The sequence below is a fragment of the Thamnophis sirtalis genome, unplaced genomic scaffold, assembly GCF_051295495.1.
Source record: "Thamnophis sirtalis isolate CommonGarterSnake01/CBP01778 unplaced genomic scaffold, rThaSir2_p1.2 scaffold_1, whole genome shotgun sequence".
NCBI classification, from domain to species: Eukaryota; Metazoa; Chordata; class Lepidosauria; order Squamata; family Natricidae; genus Thamnophis; species Thamnophis sirtalis.
The window spans coordinates 152,915,788-152,936,842 of record NW_028261381.1 but is presented as its reverse complement, the minus strand read 5'-3'; the positions used below and the strand labels follow the sequence as shown (position 1 = coordinate 152,936,842).

The 21,055-nt window shown below is 41.6% G+C and overlaps 1 protein-coding gene across 3 annotated transcripts in view; it reads left to right on the top strand.

Annotated features, from left to right (window-relative positions):
* The window catches only part of SLC35F4 (solute carrier family 35 member F4), a 170,414-nt gene that overhangs the window by 132,900 nt on the left and 16,459 nt on the right, over positions 1-21,055 (top strand). For 2 of the 3 annotated variants that reach the window (XM_087728089.1, XM_087728096.1), the window contains exons 2-3: positions 11,580-11,768; positions 20,744-21,041. In XM_087728089.1, the coding sequence (XP_087584215.1) occupies positions 11,580-11,768; positions 20,744-21,041 (487 nt within the window). The remainder of the gene's footprint in view (positions 1-11,579; positions 11,769-20,743; positions 21,042-21,055) is intronic. The other variant, XM_087728103.1, reaches the window with a different exon arrangement.

The following is a 21,055-nucleotide window of genomic DNA, read 5'->3' as shown; positions in this document are numbered from 1 at the left end:
GTGCAGTGCTCTATAGCATCGTTTTGAGGATAGGAGTTGAAACAATTTAGATGCGAGGGGTCTGTAAATATTTTCATGGCCCTCTACTTGACTCGTGAAGTGTACAGGTCCTCATCTAGCCATGTCCAATTCTATGTACCTTTTCAAGAACCATTTGTTCTTCTATCTTCTATTTAAATTCCACTCATCTTTTAGGATATTCATGGTAGAAAACATTGGTTTTCTCCTTTTAGTCTCACATCACACTAACTTTACATCAGTCCTGTAAAGTGCATTATTCAAAGCCAGAGGTAGATAATTTTTACATGTTGTGTTTTCCTTTTAATTTTTTTTCAGCCTGCAGAGGCTGTCGGTGAGCCAAAATGTTCAACCTGTTTTTAAGTCTTATTTTTGGAAGTTTGGTACATTAACATACTGTAAAACAGATATGTGTATTGCTCTGGAAGCTTAGGGGATTTAAAAAAAAAAACCTTACAATGTCAAAAGGCAAAAATCCCACTCTTTCTTTTGAAAAGAAAACTAGAACAAGGTGGTATTAAAACTCCCCAGCATTGCACTGCGAAAAATGCTAACTTGCTACCAAATTGCTGAAATGCAATCCAGAGATGTTTGGGAGAAATGCAAAAATGAGGCTGGGGTATTGTGTGAGATCCAAGCACAGCTAAGCTACATTAATAGCAATAGCAATAGCAATAGCAATAGCAGTTAGACTTATATACTGCTTCATAGGGCTTTCAGCCCTCTCTAAGCGGTTTACAGAGTCAGCATATTGCCCCCAACAACAATCCGGGTCCTCATTTTACCCACCTCGGAAGGATAGAAGGCTGAGTCAACCCTGAGCCGGTGAGATTTGAACAGCCGAACTGCAGAACTGCAGTCAGCTGAAGTAGCCTGCAGTGCTGCATTTAACCACTGCGCCACTTCGGCTCTCATTAAGCTATATTACCTAAAAAACAATAGTGTTGAAGAGGAAGCAGCATTATTTTGAATTGCAGAGAGGTAGCTGTGTTAGTCTGTAGCAGGAAAAAAAAACATAAAATATTTTCATAGTACATTAACAGCCCAAAGATGTACGTAGGTTATAAGCTTTTGTAGTCCAGATTCCAGTTTTATCACAGGCATGAGATCGTATGCCTTCAATGTACTCAGTATCTGAAAAATGAATGCTTTTGGTATCATTTTGGTGAGGATTTGCCTGGCAAGCATTTCCAATAATATTAGCTGGAAAGAGGTAACTTTGGTTTTGCCATTCCCTTTTTAAAAATTAAAAGCATTTGAATGAAAAAAGGAGATTACTCACTAGTCTCTGTATGACTCTGCTTTCTCACTTTTTCTCCTTTTAGTCAGCCTTTACTAAGAATAGCTGTTTTTACCCTGTTTCTAAGTTAAGTAAGATTGAAAGATTTGCTCAGACTGGATAGAGCAGAATTAGTCAGAGGAGTAATTTCTGTTTTGCTTTTCTACGGGATATACTGCAGATAGTCCTTGACATATGACTGCAATTAAGCTCAAATTTCTGTTGCTAAGTGAGATGGTTATTAAATGGGTTTTGCCACATTTTACAACTTTTCTGGTTGACTTTCACAGGTTAAGTGAATTGCTGCAGTTGTTAAGTTAGTTAAATAAATCTGGCTTCCCCATTGACTTTGCTTGTCAGAAGGTCGCCAGATGTGATTCTATGACCCCTGAACGCTGCAACAATCATGAATAAAAGCCAGTTGCCAAGTATCCAAATTTTGATCACATGACCACTGGGATCCTGCAATAGTTGTAAGTGTGAAAATGGTCATAAGTCAATTGCATTGTAGCTTTGAATGGTCACTAAATGAATGGTTGTAAGCTGAGGACTGCTTGCACTGTGGTCTTCAAACACTGAGAAGGAATAATGTGAACAAGGGATTCATACTACGAGATGAGAGGGGAAAGGTTATGTTTTTAGCCATCATGTAGTAGAATTAAGAGACCAGGAAGCCAAGCGATGCAATATAGGAAAAGTTTATTGAATGCGCAGGTTCAAACATGCCAAAATAAGCATCAAGGGTTTGAACCCCGAAGGGTCCTTAAAGCCATACATTTATAGTGCAAATTACGTCATCATCTATAGAGGCAGTGTTTAAGCATATAAGGTCATGAGAGGAACCAAAAACTGTCTATGCCAGATGGCCAACAGTTACTATTCCTAAAATATACATGGTCAGCACCTTATAGATCATGCGTGACATAAACAGGGCCCATCTTGCAAGATAACAGGAAACTCCCCGTCTGGGTCGACTTGTTCCCAGATGTGTAAAAATATTTATTGCTCCTTCAGCAACTGTCAGCAATTGTTTTCTGCTTAATGGTGCAAAACCTCAGCTTTAATCAGAGTATTTGATATTAAACATGGCCTGTAGAACTATGGTTCATAATTGGGCCTCTTAGCCCACCTTAGTCCCCCCTTTGTGACTCATCTGACATTTCCAGAAGAGTCACATACTCAGGTTCATTGGATGGTTCTTCCACAGGACGCATTTTCTCATATTCCCATAGAGCCATTACCTGTGCTGTTGCTTTTCGCTCTGCATTAAGGAAAATACAGCTTGCCTTCTCCCTGTGGGCTATTTCTAGCACCCACCTTGGGCAGGCCTGTCCATAGGGTTACATTGAGGCGTACTGGAGTGTTGGGATTATAACATACAGTCTTTCCTTGCAGGGTGCACAAACTATACATAGTTTTGTTATGAAGGCAATTCATTTTAGTAGACTTACACCCCTGGGGTGACTGCGTATACACAATCAATACAGTGGGCACAACAACAACATCCACATTCACAGGTACAGAATCAGCACATATGGTTAGTAAAGATGATAAAAGACGAAAATAATTAAAGGTTAGTATGCTGGTCCACTATTCTTCACCCGTGCGTAGAAAGTCAGCTTCCGGAGTGACTTAGCAAGGGTTCTCCACCGCCGACCTTTGGACAATTCGCCGGGGGGGGGAAGGCTGCGCTGGCTCTCCGTCTTCCCTTCCAGGTGCGGGATCTGCTTCAGGTGCAGGATCGGCTTGGATTTCCCTTAAATTGTCTGTATGCAACTGTCCGTTAGCGAATGGGACACCAGCAAATGGCCACCAGTCAACCGCTAATTGACTGTTCCGCCAATTGATTGTTGGACCGTTGGGTTGGCGTACTTCACAATACAAATAATGCACACAATGAAAGCAAGAATCACAATACCTATAGCAATACAACAAAGGATATAGTTGGACTTTATTGACGAATCAATTTCAACTTCAACGGTTGGTCGCTGGGATGTGTGGTCCATTGTTTGTCAGCGGCCCTCTTTACACGAGTCCAATGTATCCAGATTTTAGATTCCGCAATCTTAACAGCAAGTGGAGATGTCATAATTACCTCATAAGGTCCCTTCCACCTCCCTTCTAATTGTTCCTTTTTCCAATGTTTTACCCATACTCGGTCCCCTGGCTTGAAAGAATGACACTTAGTTACCAATCTGGGAGGGGTCTGCTCTAACACATAATTCCGCAACCTGTTTATTTAGTTCCTGCACCATTTCCATGGCCCAAACTCCCCCCTTATGCCCCAAATCAGGCCATCCAGTCAAATTGCGCCGCAACAACGTCGGAGGCCGACCAAACATCAACTCATATGGGGAGAGTCTATGTTGTCGTCTGGGAGCACTCCGAATTGCATACAATGCAAGGGGCAAAGCATCGGGCCACTTCAAGTGTGTTTCCGCACAAATTTTGGTTATCTTTTCTTTTAAAGTCCTATTCATCCTTTCCACGGGAGAACCAGATTGTGGGTGGAAAGAAGAATGGAAGCGCCATTTTACCCCTATAGCTTGTGCAATGGCTCGATTAATATGATGGACAAACTCCGGGCCATTGTCTGATGAAATAAAGGAGGGGTTGCCAAATCGAGGAATGATCTCCTTAAGTAAAACCTTTGCTACTTCCTGTGCCTTTTTCGTTCTAGTAGGGAACGCCTCTGGCCATCCCGTGTATAAATCCACAATAACTAGCATAGCCCGATAAAACCCACTTCGTGGCATATCAGTAAAGTCAATCATGACTGTGTCCATAGGATAGTAGGCAATAGGTATAGTTCCTGGTGGAAGGGAAGGACCCTGCCTAGGATTAACTCTAGCACACGTTTCACAGGAAGATGCGACTTTTACTGCCATCCCTGCTAACCCATTTATATAGTAATCCCTCATAAGAGCGGATTCCAAAGCTGTTTTCCCCATATGGGTGGTTTCATGAGCGGACCGAACCAATTGCCATGCCACTGTGGAAGGCACATATATTCTTCCATCCGGAAGAACGTACCAGCCCTTATCGATGACCGCCATCAAATCGTTGACTGCCTTATCACATTCAGCTAAAGAATAGGAGGGTTGGATGTCTACTGGTATAACCCCTAAATCCAAGGCCACATTAATATACATGTCTGGTAGAGGCTCATGACGCAATGCTGCAGCTCGTGCTTAAGCATCTGCTGCCCTGTTCCCTAAAACAATTCTATCATCACCTCGTTGATGGCCTCTACAATGCATAACTGCCACCTTTTTTGGTTTTTGAACAGCATCTATCAATCTCTGAATTAAATGGATATGTTGTATATATTTGCCAGCTGAATCCCTAAATCCCCTTTCCTTGTATACAGCACCATGAGCATGTAAAGTTAAAAAGGCGTATTTACTATCCGTCCATACATTCAAGCGTTCACCTTCAGCCCGTTCCAATGCCCGAATGAGGGCCCACAATTCTGCCACTTGCGCACTTTTTCCTGCTCCCAACGGCCCGCTTTCAATTACCCCCTCATCATCAACAATGGCATAGCCTGCAACTCTCATCCCCTGATGTATATAACTAGACCCATCGGTAAACCAGTTATAATCCACCTGAGGCAAAGGTATGTCAGTTAAATCGGGTCGTGTGGAATAAACGGTTTCCAACACTTGTACACAATCATGCTCCACCTCAGTTTCTGTGGGCAAGAGGGTAGCAGGATTTAATGAGGTAGAAACCACTAGATGAACCTGGGGGTTTTCGATCATCATGGCTTGGTATTTGATGAGTCGTTGGTTACTAATCCACAAATGGCCTTTCCGATCAAGAATTGCTTGAACAGAGTGTGGGGTGTGGACCTTGATGGGGCAGGAAAAAGTGAGTTTGTTACAATCTTGCAGCAATTCTGCGATGGCTGCTAAAGCTTTCAAACAATGCGGCCACCCTTGCGCCACAGCATCTAGCTGTTTTGACAGATATGCAACTGGTTGTTGTCACTGGCCGAGCTGCTGAGTCAACACCCCTAAAGCGACATTCTTTCGTGTATCCACATACAAATTGAAGGGCTTACTCAGATTTGGCAAGGCCAAGGCCGGAGCTCTTAACAGAGCTTCTTTAATTGCATCAAAGGCTTGATCCTGCTCCTTTGTCCAAAGGAAGGGGTCTGTCTTACTTCCCTTGGTAGACGAATAAAGTGGAGCTGCCATTAGCGCATAATTTGGAATCCGAATTCTACAAAAACCTGCCAAGCCTAGAAAGCCTCTCAATTGCCTCCTATCGGTTGGCCTCGCCAGATTAAGCAACGCTTGCTTTCTCTCCGGGCCTAGTGCTCTTTGCCCTTGCATTATGTCATAACCTAAATAACGGACTTTTTGTTGGACTAACTGAGCCTTACTTCTGGACGCCCGATATCCACAATCTAACAACAAACACAACATACGTCTCGTATTTTCCCAACAACCGTTCCGTGACTATCCAGTAACCAGCACATCATCCACATATTGTAAAACCGAATCTCCCTGTTGGAAGGGGATAAAATATTGTAAATCCTTGGCTAACGCGGTTCCGAAGAGAGTTGGGGAATTTTTGAACCCCTGAGGTAACCTTGTCCAACTATATTGGCTCCTTGTTCCAGTATACGGATTTTCCCATTCAAAAGCAAACAATGGCTGGCTAACAGGATGAATGGGTATAGTAAAGAAGGCATCCTTTAAATCAATCACTGAAAACCATGTAGCATTAGGCGGGATGAGACTGAGCAGAGTATATGGATTAGACACCGACGGGTGAATTGTGACTGTCCTATCATTAACCACGCGCAAATCTTGCACTGGTCTGAAAGACCCGTCTGGTTTTAGGATAGGCAGAATTGGAGTGTTCCATGGGGATTGAATAGGGACCAACACTCCAGCATCTAAGTATGTTAGAATACAGTCGTATATAGACAGGATGGCTTCCCTCCAATAGGGTCGTTGCTGCCCAATGTGAACAGGAGTTGCCAGGGGCTTCAATTCCACAATAATAGGGGGGTGATGTGCTGCAAACCCCGGAGGGTTATCCTCAGCCCATAGTCCTGGTACATCAAATTCCCTCCATACATCCAAACATTCTTCCTCAGAAGTCCTAACCACCATCAACCTCCACACTTCATCAGGCCGGTGACTAACAGTGAGATACTGCTTTCCCTCATCAAAGGAAATAGTAGCTCCTAACTTGCTCAACAAATCCCTTCCTAACAATGGGACAGGACATTCGGGTATATACAGGAACTCATGTTGAATTTCAGAGCCCTTAAAAGTACAGGTGACTGGTTTCAAGACTTGATGTCCTACAACTTGTCCAGACACCCCTTGTACTTGAATTTGGTATGGACCAGGAGTAGTTATTCGGTTATTTATCACCGATCGTCCAGCCCCTGTGTCTACTAAAAAGGTAGTCTGTTGACCCCCAATATTCAGAGTAACCATTGGCTCGGGGGGAGTCTGCTCCAAGCCAGGTCCCCGTCAATCTGACCAACCGATTCCTGCCAATCCAATTCCCTCTACTCCTGCATTTACTTGAGCATTAAAACCTCTTCCTCCTTGACCCTGAGCCGGTTGCGATCCCCATCCACGACCTGGATGTCTGGGTGGCCCTCCTCGGCTCATCATCCCTTGCCCAGGCATTCCACGACCTACCATGTTACGTCCCAACGGGCGTCGCCCGGGCGGGCCCCTAAACACTCCACGTCCTCTAAGAGTCAACCTTTTTGGACACTCTCTCTGCCAATGACCTTCAGATCCGCAATGGGCACATTGATTTGGCCCCAATCCTGTCCTTCCTCCCTGTAAGGCCAATGCCAACAACTCCGTCTTCTTATGCATACGATCATCTTTGTCCTTCTTCTCAACCTTATCCCTATTCACATACACTTTCCTAGCCACCTCTACCAACCCGGTCGTATTCTTTCCCAACGCTCCCTCTAACCTTTGCAATTTCTTACGAATATCCAACGCACTTTGTGCAATAAACCTCTCATTCAACATCCTCACATTCTCTGGAGCCCTCGGGTCCATCTGAGTATACAACTCATAAGCCTCAATCAACCTTTGAAGGAATGCTCCTGGACTCTCATCTGCTCCCTGCATAACCAATGAGGGCTTAGACAAATTCACAGGGGGTTTTCCTGCCTTCTTGAGAGCTGCCACTATCACGGTTTGATATGTTTGTATCTTTGCCATGTCACCTGCTACCTTAGGATCCCAACCAGGGTCCCGTTCCGGTGCCTCTTCCAAAAGTTTCCGAGCCCTATCTGCTTCTGTATGATAACGTTCTCTAAAAACCTCTCACATTCCTGCTTTGCATTTCTCTCTCTCCTCTGCTGTTAGCAACGTAGTTAACAGCTGTTGTATATCTCGCCAATTGGGGTTATGACTATGCATAATGGTTTGAAACAGATCCGTCATTTCCGTGGGCTTCACGGACAATGGACCAAAATGCTTCTGCCAATTCAATAAGTCCATAGTTGAAAAAGGGATATATTGAAAACAAGGGCGGTACTCAAGATCTCCCTGGGCGTTGATGGCCACCTGTTGTTCTGATACTCTTAATGGAAAGAGTCCTTCCTTTTCCTCTAACAATGTACTTTCCTCTTTCCCGGCTTCCGCCCTCTCCGCCTCCTGCTGTCCGATGATCTCCTGCCCCCACAGCACTTTCCTTATTTCCACTACCCGCAACAGCAGCACCCATAGCCTGGGGCACAACAATGCCTACAGGTGCCGATGCATAGGGAGGGGGAGGTCTGAAGAGTTCCCCCTCGTCTTGGGCAAAAATCCTTTTCTTCTCTGACTCCTTTTTCTCTGAAGCTGCTACATTTTTGACACATCTCGACGCTAACCTCAACTTCCCCTTTTCCTTCGGTCTAACCACACACAGGCGAACCATTTCGGCTTGACACTGCAATAATTCATCAGCCTGTCCTGCTACAGCGTCTCCCCACTGATCTATATATGGAAACTGATTGGGATAGCGTTCTTCGTCTGCAGCAATTAACGAAGTTAAATCATCTATAATTTGATTTCGAAAAGTTCCTCCCATTGGCCATCCTACCCCCATATGTGGCCACTGGTTCTGACACAAGTAAATAAGCCTATCCTTGGTCAATTTTGGGTAAGGGACTCTATATTCAGTGTGGTTAAAATATGAGTCAAATCCTTTAATCATGCAGTCCAGCGGTGTGCTGGGTATGCTGCTTCCCCCACCCATTCCTAACACACTACCAGCGACCTGAGGCCCCAGAAGCCGGAACTCAATGGCCACCTGCAGGAACTGCGCTGGTTTAACCACCCACACAACCTATACGGACTTCATTAGGAACGCCGTCCCGAGTCCAGGGGGGTGATCAGGCCCCCTCTTCTATCTTCAAACGAGATAGGTACAATACAATTATCAAGATACTCGCCTGAGACGTCTTCTCCCCACGGATCCTGGCCAGGAAACACCACAGCTCCTTTCCTAAGTTTGCAGGGTTCTTGGACTCACAATGTGTGTCCCCCTTGGTGTGGGTGGGCTGCTGTTGCTGCTTCCCGGGGCAAAAGAAGACCCGTGGCGCCTGGAAGCCAAGGAGCAGCAGCCCCACACCCCAACGGGGCAAAGTGGCCCTCAGCAAAATATTGCCTTAGCTTCTCTGTCCCATCTGGGGTGCCAGAAAATGTAGTAGAATTAAGAGACCAGGAAGCCAAGCGATGCAATATAGGAAAAGTTTATTGAATGCGCAGGTTCAAACATGCCAAAATAAGCATCAAGGGTTTGAACCCCGAAGGGTCCTTAAAGCCATACATTTATAGTGCAAATTACGTCATCATCTATAGAGGCAGTGTTTAAGCATATAAGGTCATGAGAGGAACCAAAAACTGTCTATGCCAGATGGCCAACAGTTACTATTCCTAAAATATACATGGTCAGCACCTTATAGATCATGCGTGACATAAACAGGGCCCATCTTGCAAGATAACAGGAAACTCCCCGTCTGGGTCGACTTGTTCCCAGATGTGTAAAAATATTTATTGCTCCTTCAGCAACTGTCAGCAATTGTTTTCTGCTTAATGGTGCAAAACCTCAGCTTTAATCAGAGTATTTGATATTAAACATGGCCTGTAGAACTATGGTTCATAATTGGGCCTCTTAGCCCACCTTAATCAGAAGTCAGGATTGAACTAGTATTAGGGAACACAACTAGATTTTAGTCCAAATTCATCATTTGCATTAAAAAGTTAGAATTCACTGAGTTAAGTGAAGTATTTTACCTGGCAGGAATAGCTGAATCCCAGCAATATGATTGTGACATTTGCCAACATCAAATATATGACTAGTATATACTATTTACTACTGTGCTCTCTATTGGTCCTGTAACATCATGCCTTGGAACATGACAAACCCTTCTATAGAATGAGGCTTTCAATTTCAGTATGAAAGTGATTCTGATGGCCGTATCCAAATGAGCTAATCATTCATATAAGCCACAGCCTCAAAACATATTTGTTAAGATGAGAAGATATAGCTATCTTCCTTGAAATAGGGAGATAGCCAGGTCCTGTAACAATTCTCTAAGATATTTCATTTTTCAAGAGAAGAAAACAATCTGGTAATTTTCAGAGTGTAACCAGATCCTCACAGAAGACTTCTATGAGACACTTTTACAACGTGGAACAGGGAAATGCTATCTTCAAGATTGCCATTATCAGGAAACTATAAGATACTCTTTAATTAAATCTCCATGGAATGCTGGCTCACAGTGTTTCATTAATTTAATTGATTATCATGATGCTGATCAAGGCCAGTGTGGTTTTGAGATATCGGCCTAAACGTTTAAAAAAAATATATCAATTGTTAGCAAATTAAAGATGTTGCAGCTGAAACCCTAACTTCTACCATGGAATTCCCTGCTACTGACCTTAAATGTGTGTGCCTCCACAATTGCTCACACATTGCAAAAAAAGCATTCTGCATGTCTTGTGTTCCAAGACTGATTCCTGATACTGTCTATGGAGATTCTCAGTCATCCAGGTCATGGTTCTCCCAAAGGTGCTTAGTCAAGAGGCAACTGGACTTTCTGGGTTTTTCTTTGAAGAAAAAAAATTCCCTTCCCTTCTATTTCCCACCATCCAGTCAGAGCTGAAGAAGCTTCTTGGATGAGAAGCAAAACATCTAAAAAGAAAAACAAAGAAAGTCCACTTGCCTCTTGAAAAAGCACTTTTGAGATTCCTGACACTGGTGGTCCTCGACATACCACAATTCATTTAGAGACCATTCAAAGTTACAATGGAACTGAAAAAAATGTCTTATGGCCATTTATCACACTTACTGTTGCAGCATTTCCATAGTCATGTGATCAAACTTTGGATGCTTGGCAACTGGCTCATGTTTATGACGGTTGCAGTGACCTACAGTCATGTGATCACTTTTTGAGACCTTCTGGCAAGCCAGGAATGAGGAAAGGAGGAAACCAGATTCATTTTACAACCATGTTAACCACTGCAGTGATTCACTTAACAACGGTGGCGAGAAAATTTGTAAAATAAGGCAAATTTCACTTAACAACTGTCTCACTTAGCAAGAGAAATTTTGTGGTCATAAGTACGTGAGATTTTATTGCGAGGCTACTTATGAAGATGGAGTAACTGCAGCTGTAAATACGTCAGAAAAACCTCATCTGAACATCCACTTGGAGTCTTAACTGCCACAGTGGAAAGAAATCAAGTTCTTTACCAGCTGTGCATGCGCAACACTCTATAATGCATGGACCATAATGTATATAATAATTGTATTTGTATTGTATTGTATTTATTTGTTTTGTATGCTGCCCACTCCCGAAGGACTCCGGGCAGCTCACAATAGACAAGGGAAGGGGGAAAACTAGACAAAGACAACACTTTAAAAACAAAACCGCAACATTCACAATTTCCGCGGGGCATGCATTTGCATTGCATGCATTTGTGGGAATGCTCCTCTAATTGGTTCTTATCTACAGAAACAAATAACACTGTTGCATCTGAGAACCCTTTTCTAATTCTTCCATTAACTTAACCATTTAACCGCATTTATAGATAGGCAGGAAAAAAATAATTTTCAGCTTTCCATTGCTCCAAAATGCATTTTCTTTCATCCAAGCAGCAAGTGGTTTTATTTTCAGTTGTACATAACTTTTAATGCTTCAAGACGTTTTGATAGAACAAATTGTGAGTCAGTTGCCCATCTCTTGCTTCTAGGAAGTTTACCCACCAAACTGATGCAAACTCTTTCTTCTCAGGTGCCTCCCGATCCTCTGTCGTCCGATGCAAGCCGGGAGCCAACTGCCCCAGCACGCAGACTGGCCTCCGCAGGCAGCATTCCCCTTTATCCGCTGCTGAAGATTCTGCTGCTCCCATTCTAGAGCTGCAGAGTCGAAGTCCTTCTGGATTTTGCCGGCACGGCAGAGGAGAGAGGCAGGACAGATCAGGTAGGCTTACAATAGATTTGTTCTGACCTAGGCTTCCCCAGAAAGTACGAAGCAGATTCCTGGTCCCAACAAAAACCCCTTTTATTAAACTAATGTTAATTCCTCTCATTCACATTCACAAAGGCTTGGTAAACAGTCTTTCAAAGGTGAAGTTATGACCACAGACCTTATCTAGCTTGGAAGGCTGCTATGTAAATATTTTCCTAATGCAGTGTTGCTCAAGGACAAACTTGGCACAGAGTCTCTGAGATTCATGGACAGATCTTTACACTCCTGAAATGAACGAACAAATTGTTTCCTGCAAAAGCCCATTCCCTTTTTACTTCTCTTTTATTTCCTATGGGAGGGGCCATTCACTGTCTACCTGTGGCTTTACTCCCAAATCAACCCTGTATCCTCTGCGCATGTGCACTCTGGGATCAGGTTCCAGTTGTTCCTCTGGCTCACTGCTGTTTAGCTCCGAAGGCAGCTGAGAACTGCTAGATGGCCTTGGCCCCATCTCTGCCTCCGATGCAGAGCCCTCATCTGAGCCTTCTGCAGCCTCCAGGACTGGCCCATGTTCCTCCCCAACCTACTCACTGTCCGACTCTGCTGCCAGCTCTGCTGGCCACTGGAAGGCCACAACAAGACTTGAGTAAAATGAAAATGAAATTTAATGGGGGGGAAAAGCAAGGTTTTACACTCAGGCAAATAAAGAAAACCAACAACAATGAAAGGTATAAGTACAGATTAGGTGAACCTTGGAGTCCTAGTAGATGATCACTTAAAGATGAGCCAACAGTATGTGGTGGCAACCAAATAAGCCAATACAATAATTGCATAAACGGAGGCATAGAATCAAAAGCACGTGAAGTATTACTACCGATTTATAAATCCTTAGTAAGACCACACCTGGAATACTGCATCCAGTTTTGGTCACAACATTACCAAAAAGAGTTTGAGACTTTGGAAAAAATGGAGAGAAGAGCAACTAAGGCGATTAAAGGCTTGGAGACTAAAACATAGGGAGAATGGTGGCAGGAATTGAGTATGTCTAGTCTCGAGAAAAGAGGGATTAGAGTGACATGATACAATATTCCAGTATTTGAGGGGCTGTCCAAAGAGGAGGGGGTCAGCTTATTTTCCAAAGCACCAGAAGGCAAGAAAAGAAACAATGGGTAGAAACTAATCAAGGAAAGAAGCAACCTGAAATTAAGGAAAACCTTCCTAACAGTGAGGACAATTAACCAGTGGAACAGCTTGCTTTCAGAAGTTGCAGGTGCTTCACCACTGGAGTTTTTAAAGAGAAGATTGGACAGCCAGTTGTCTGAAATGGTATAGGGTCTGAGCAGGGGGTTGGACTAGAAAACCTCCAAGATCCCTTCCAGCTCTATTCTGATTGATTGAGTATCACAACTCCATTTGTGTCTTGGGTGCAAAACTTCCTGTGCCCTACTAAATAAATGGTTTCTTGAATTGTCTACTTTGCCCATAGTTTTCTATGCTGGCATTTTGTAGACAAGAACTAATGGGCAAAAGTGGTGTGCACTATGTGGCCTTGCACAGATGTTTGTAGCAAATTAGTTGCACAAAGAATATCCAGCAGGATGAAACCTCTCCAGGATAAAACATTAATTCCACACCATCATTATGGCAAGAGGCACGTTAGAATCAAACAGGATCAACTAAAAAGAGATTGGACAACTAATTGTCTGAAATGGTATAGGGTTTCCTGCCTGAACAGTGGGTTGGATTAGAAGACCTCCAAGGTCAGTTTGTTCTGTTCTGTTCTGTTCTGTTCTCTTCACTTCTCTTCTCTTCTCTACCTCCAGACTAACCTTGATTCTACCATCACAACACTAATTTTATCTATCTTGATGGGAAGAGGAAGAATAGGATGGAGGAGAAGGCTTTTCTTTGATCCTAGTGAAAGATCAGTCTTAAATCACCAGGAATCTGTATGACAGAGAAGGAAAGATTTCCCCCCTCAAATATAGCTTTCCCCGTTGTTGACTTTGGCTTAAAAAACATAATGATCAGAGAGAAAGCTGTAGAAATGTGGTTCCTTTGCCTTGTGACTCTCTTATCTCATGATTCCTCTTTTGCTAATCTCTGAATTTATTTTGACTGACTAAGAGCAGCACAAAAAATGCAAATGTATTATTTTTTCCCATGTCTTTCAATTTACAGAAGTAAAAAACATGATGAGGGTAATTTACAAAATGCTACAATGAAAGTATTAAGATAAATACAGTTATATTATTAAAAATAATATATCCAAAAGATATAGATTAAAATATCGATATATTTCAATTATTAATACCCCATACAGATTGAAAAGCTATTCAGCGGACGGTCAGAATTATCACTGTAACTGTTGCAATGTCTGGATAAGAATATATTATTGTGAATTGGGCATTGTTATGAAGAAATTGTAGAAATGTGTGATTGCTGGAATTTGGATACAATGTAGTAGCCATTGTGTTATCTGTCTATCTAGACCAGCAGTGTCAAACTCAATTTCATTGAGGGCTGCATCAGGGTTGTGTTTGACCTTGGGGCAGGTGGAGGTGGGGCGTGGCCATAATGAGAATGGCCAACTCAACATCACTGGTGTTGGGGGTGTCTGTAGTGGCCCAAGCGCTCTGCCAGCAAAAACGGAGCTCGAGAGGGCCTGGCAGAGTCATCATGTTCCCAGGGCAGCCCCGCAGGCCAGATCTAAGCACCCCACGGGCCACATCCAGCCTCTGGGCCTTCAGTTTGACATCCCTGATCTAGACACTAGGATTTGAAAACAATTTGATGGAACATAATCAATTAATAATCAATGTTATTTATTGAACATCTGCCAGTGCTGGAATGCTTAGAAGGATGGTTGCATGTAGAAATGTCTAGAACAATATGCTGCTTCCTTCAAATTGACAAAAAAACACTGTTTGTGTGTTTATTTAATTTATAAGCTGCCCAAAGCGACTCTTAAAAGTGTTCCCTAGTTGCAAACTCTGCCCCTTCCTTTTCTGCATTTGTGTGATATCACACACAAAAGGGGCAGAGATCTCTCCACCTCTGGTTGCATCCTCTTATCATTTGGGGAGGGGAGGCAAATGATATTTGGCATTCAGATTTATATTTTGAAAAAGAAACAAGTTGCTTTCCTTTCCAGTAACAGAGGGCTGCATACTGACAATTACTGTTTTCTCTGATTGGCACTGAGTCTCCAGGATCTCAGATAGATGGACAGTGGATTTCCACAACACTTCTGCTTGATTGTTTTCCAGCAGACTTCCTTGGAGCCAAACCTTGGAACTTCTGCATACAAAGTCTGCACCATTGGCTTTCTTAAGGTGCAACAGTGCCCTCTCTGTGCAGGTTTTATTGCACAGTTGATTTGTATGCGTAGTTGTAATGGAAGTAGTAGCAGCATGCAGGAACCAGCCCCAAACACAAAGGTTGAAGCATAAATTGAATTTATTTTTACTGACAAAGAAATAAAGAGAGACTAGTATAGATCTATTTCAAGCTATTTAGCTCTCATCAGCTAGTCATAAGCCTTTCTGGGATTCGGACCCAGGCTACTTGCATATTAGGTAGATGTATTAACCTCTAAACCACGGGCTCTCCTCGCTTTGTCGGCTATACCAGGGGAGAGATTAAGTGTTTTTTTCAAGTGAGACCGGTCTATCAGGGCAACCTTGTCTGCCCAATTATGGGATGGATCCTACTTCTTCCACTTTCACCTTTCAGCCCCAATCCAGGAGTCTTTGCAGGCAGTCACTTTTGCGACAAACTATTTTTGTGTTGAATCTATGGTTACCAACAAAGAAAGAAAGGGAGAACTAATATAGATCTATTTCAAGCTACTAAGAGGTTAAGGGTATGACTAGCTGATGAGAGCTAAATAGCTTGAAATAGATCTATAGTAGTCTCCCTTTATTTCTTTGTCAGTAAACATAAATTCAACACAAACATAGTTTGTCGCAAAAGCAACTGCATGTGAAGGCACCTGGATTGGGGCTGAAAAGTGAAAGAGGAAGCAGCATGATCCATCCCATAATTGGGTACACCCGGTTACCCTGATAGACTGGTTTCACTGGAAAAAACATTCATGTTTTGAAATGTTCCTTTGTAAACTAATTATTGCAACCAATCCTAATCAAAAACTTAACAATTGCAGAAAACTAAATCGTTTCTCATTCTTTTAGTAAGTTAGCTAGTCAAGTAGCTGTTTAGGAATTTTTTTGTGCATGCATAGAACCATAAATTCATTAGACTGGAGTGAAGAAGTTTATGATCAAGATAACAAAACAAATCCAATTAGTCAAGGAAGATAGGGAAAAAGAAAAGCAATGCTCTAAAAATAAAGAGATCATAAAGACCTTAATAAGTTTTCAGCCTAAAGGAAGTCAGACAGCTGGGAAATGGAATTTTGTTTCCCATATTTGGGATAGCTCAGAACCAGACAAAGAGGAGGATACCCATGAAAATAGTATTTTAATTTTAAAAAATTAATGTCTAGTAAATTAATCCTTTGCTTTTTGGAATGATCAGAAAGCAAATAATTTGTCATGAGCTATGAGAAGAAAATTAATCTAAATTTCAGTGTTTGCTGGCACCCAGGTTTTTCTGATGGAAGAACTCTTCCCCTTTATCTATGTACCAGTCAATTATTTATTTATTAAATGTATATGGCTGCTCATCACATAAGTATGACTCTGGGCAGCCGAGAGGACAAAACCAGAATTAAAAACACAAATAACATAAAAATAGCAGCCAGGAACACTCTCAGCATGTCACATTTAATATAGCCAAGAAATGGGCTCAATACAATAACAGAGCTCTAAGCCTATGACAAAGCCAAGTTTTTAATGAGTTGGAGAAGGCCAGTAGTGTTGGGGCAACTCTGATCTCGGAGAGGGTGATGTACCAAAGGGCAGGTGCCAAGGCAGAAAAGGCCCTCCTCCTGGGTCCTGCCAATGTTATTATCTTGCAGATGGGACCTAGAGCATGCCTCTCCTGTGGGATTTAATGGGGTTGCTCTTTTACTGTTTATACAAGGTTTACAGATACAAAATTCCTTTGTAGTTGAATTGTTCCTAATTAATTTATTTGTAGCAATCTCTAATATATATCCCCCTCTCTCTCCCTCCCTGTCTCTTTTTCTTTCTCTCTCTCTCTTTCTGTCCCCCCTCTCTTTTTTTCTCCCTCTCCCTCTCTCTCTTTCTCTCTTTTTCTTCCCTACTCTCTCCACTTCTCTCCCTCTCTCCCTTTCTCTCTCCCTCTCTCTCTTTCTCTCTCCCCCCTCTGTCTCTCTCTTTCTCTCTGTCTTGGTCACCCTCACTCTCTTTCTTCTCTCTCTCTCTTTGTCTCTTTTTCTCTCTCTCTCTCTTTCTCTCTCTCTTTCTGTCCCCCTCTCCTTTTCTCTCTCTCTTTCTCCCTCTCTTTTTCTCTCTCTCTTTCTCCCCCTCTGTCTCCCCCTCTGTCTCTCTCTCTTTCTTTCTCCCTCTCTCTCTTTTTCTTTTTCTCTCTCCCTCTCTTTCTTTCTCTCTCCCCCACTTTCTCTCTTTCTTTCTCTCTCACCCTCTCTCTTTCTCTCTCTCTTTCTCTTTCTGCCTCTCTGCCCCCCTCTCTTTATCTTCTAGAGACAGGTGAGGTGAAAAATGGGCTATTTTAACCCATTTTGATCTCCTGGGGTGTCTGTGCACCCCATTTTTTACCACCCACCTCCAGAAGCATTCTGTAGGCCAAAACCATGCAAAAACAGCTAGGTTTTTTTTGGCTAAAATGGGCTGTTTTGCCCATTTTTTCACCTACTGGGGCATCTGTGTGTCCCATTTTTCATCCCCACCCCCCACCCCCAGAAGCATTCTGCAGGCCAAAAACAGGCAAAACAGCTTGTTTTTGGTCTCTGCAAGCCAAAATTGTTGGCCTTACCTTTCAGTTCCAGCTTGCTTGGCTGCGGATTGTAAGTCCTGCGCCCAGCCAAAGGGTGGGCGTGGCAATGTGGTCCTGCATGGGCCGGATTAATGGCTTCAGCAGCCCGCAGACCATAACTTGAGAACCCATGTACTATACCTTCTTAACAATTGGAATAACCTCAGCAGCTACTGACCTTTCTCCTTGGTTTGCTATTCCCTTCTTTGCTTCTACTTGTCATGCAGTATCCTTTTTGCAATTGTAAGGAAGAGTATTATTGAAAAGGCAACCCAGTGTGAGGTGCTGAGTATGGCAAGTTTATCCACCTTGGAAGAATGAAAAGGTGAGTCAAACTTGAGCCGGTTAGAATCGAACTGCTGGCAATTGGCAGAATTAGCCTACAATACTGCATTCTAACAACTGTGCTGCTACAGCTCTTATTCAGGAAAGATGGACATCAGCATAGGGTGTCTTATTTAAGGGCCCACTAAATATAAGAATTGACTTCATAGATGGAAGCAGAGAAGAGAAATAGTTGCTGCAAACTGTGATATCAAAAAGATGCATTCAAGGAATGAAGTTCTCCCCCTCCACCCCAAGAAAGATTCATATCAATTCTGTGCCCCTTTTGTGCATAATATGGAAAACTTGTATGAAGGTTGCTCAGATACTAGTGATGTGAAAATCCCATAACTGTAATATGATGTTCCTCTAGTCTATCAACATTTACAAGACTACCTAATTCCTTCTCTTCTTTTTTTTTGAAAAGAATTTTTTTATTTTTGGTTAAACAGACAAACACAACACAAAAAAATAAAATAAAATAATCTTTCGTTACATATTGTAGAAGTGTGTCGATTGGTTACAAATAACTTTCGTGCATCTCTTCCACAGTCATTACTTATAATTCATATCACATTGTATATTTTAAATCAAAAATCTTTATATATCTTACTATAAACATCCCAAAATTCTCATTTGATTATACTTGTTTTAACGTCCTTTTGCTTAAAATAATCCAAAATTGAAAAACACAACCACATAATGACATTTCATTAATTATTTCTAATATCATCCAATAACATTACACCTTTATAACATGTTCTAAATAAGAATTAATTATGATTGATAACAAAATTTCTAATCCTCTTTTCCAAGTCGCTGTTTACTATTTGTATCCCAATACCTTTTATTGAGCCAGTGCATATATATATTGTTAATTATATCCCTTGTCATTTCATTGTTATTATTATTATTTATTAATAGAAATTCATTTGCTAATTATATCAGGTTTCCTCTCTTCAAACCAGCACATGTGTGCACCTTGTTATTATTATCAATTATTTATTTAACATATCACTCTAAAGATTACTAAATTACTAATCACTAATCATATTGTAGGGGTGTGTCGATTGGTTACAAATAACTTTCATGCATCTCTTCCACAGTCATTGCTTATAATTCAAATCAAATTATGTATTTTAAATAAAAAATCTTTATATATCTTACTATAAACATACCATGCTTCTCATTTGACTGTGGTTGTTTTAACATCCTTTTACATGAAATAGTCGATGGATTTAAGGAGAGAGAAGTTCTCTCTCCTTAAATCCATCGTCTTTCCTCTTTTTTCTTCTTCCATGCCTTGAAATCTGGGGTATAATTCCTGTCAATCTAATTCCCTTTTCCATATTCCCCTTTTCCCACTTTCACTCCACTGATAAAGTAATCAGTTATCTTGTCTTTATAATAATTTTCCCCTTCAATTTTTGGGACTCTGACCCCATCATTTTTTGCTGTTATAAACTCTATTTTTTCCATCTTTTTCTCAATTCTCTCTGTTATTTCTAATAAATTTTGAATTCCAGCCAAGATGTTTTGCAAAGTTATTGTTTCTTTTGAAAGTTGTGCCATTTTGACAAGCTAGTAGATACTGCCACTCTGGCTTTCAAGGCTTCTTATATTAAATTAGCTTAAACACAAGTTCATTTATAAACTTCAAAAAAAGAAGGTTCTGTTTCTTTTCCTCTCCCACTGCCAGTAAGACTCTCAAAGTGCACCTGTAAAAACAATTCGTGCCCTTGCTTCTTATCACTTTCTATAAACAAGTTGCCAAGCCTCAAGATACAAAGTCAGTGAGATCAAAAGGAAAAGGGAAAATGCATTGTTTCAAAAACTCAAGCCTCAAGCCTCCAAGTGGCAGTATTGCTTTCCACTCTCTAATGTTATTTCAAACTTAAAAGAAACAGAGTTCTCAAATAGAATTAATAGCAAGTAATAAAAGTCCTTGTTGAAATAAGAAGACTTTAATCCATAGGTTAAAAAATAAAAATAAAAAATAGAAGAAGAAAAACTGATCCGTTCTCTTTAAAATAAAGTTGCGAGCACTTCAATCCACAAAGTAAAATTAAACACACTATTCAAATCAATCCAATATAGGTTAATTTCACCGCTTATTTTCTTCTGCTTTCGGATTTAATTTAACTTAAAAACTGATTTTTTTTGGCAGTCTTTTCCAAAACAATAAAGTTTCCTCACCAGATGGACACACTTTCTCTTTCCACTTCCCTTTTGTTCTGGAGCAGTCCCAACTTCATCAGCCTGGGGCTGGACTTTTTGTTGCCGGCTTGAAGAACTTCTCTTGGATCGATCAGGGACTTTGCGGTGTCCCTGAGATCAGCAAGATGTATTCTTCCTGTTCACCATCTCTATGGGACAGTTTAAGTCCAATTGGACCACCTAGCAGCAAAAGTATCGACAGCGGTCTCGGAGCATTGAGACTGCACGTCCATATCGTTGCGATGTTGGCTCCTCCTTCTCCGAATTCCTTCTCTTCTTGAAATCTTGGTCAGCATTTCCCATCTTGGCATCTTCCAGTTGTGCTGAAACAGAAGCTCCCCAAACTCATGCAAACAGAAGCCACTGTTTCTGGCAACACGAACCATGCATTTTGTCTGGATGTTAACAGTAGTTTGAAATGTTACGGTTTCTTGTGATTCCTCCTTTTTCATTAACCAGGACAATGCACTGGTCTCCAATGTAACCTTCATTTCTTTAATTATCTTCATTGCCTCTGTTTGTAGGAGAAGAAGGGACACAAACTCAAGCTGAAAACATCAGCCAGGAGAGCCACGCACAGACCCGCTGTGAGTCTTGTACATCTACATTTCTCAAGATCCTCTGGGGATTTCTAATTATTTTGTCAGTCTCATCCTCTTGGATTGGAACAACACAGATTGTCAAAATCACATACAAGCACTTTGATTATCCATTTTTCATGACTTGGTTTTCTACAAATTGGAATATTATGTTTTTTCCCGTTTATTATTCTGGACATTTTGCAACTGCCCAGGAAAAGCAGTCTCCAATCAAAAAATTCAGGTAGGTTTCTAGCC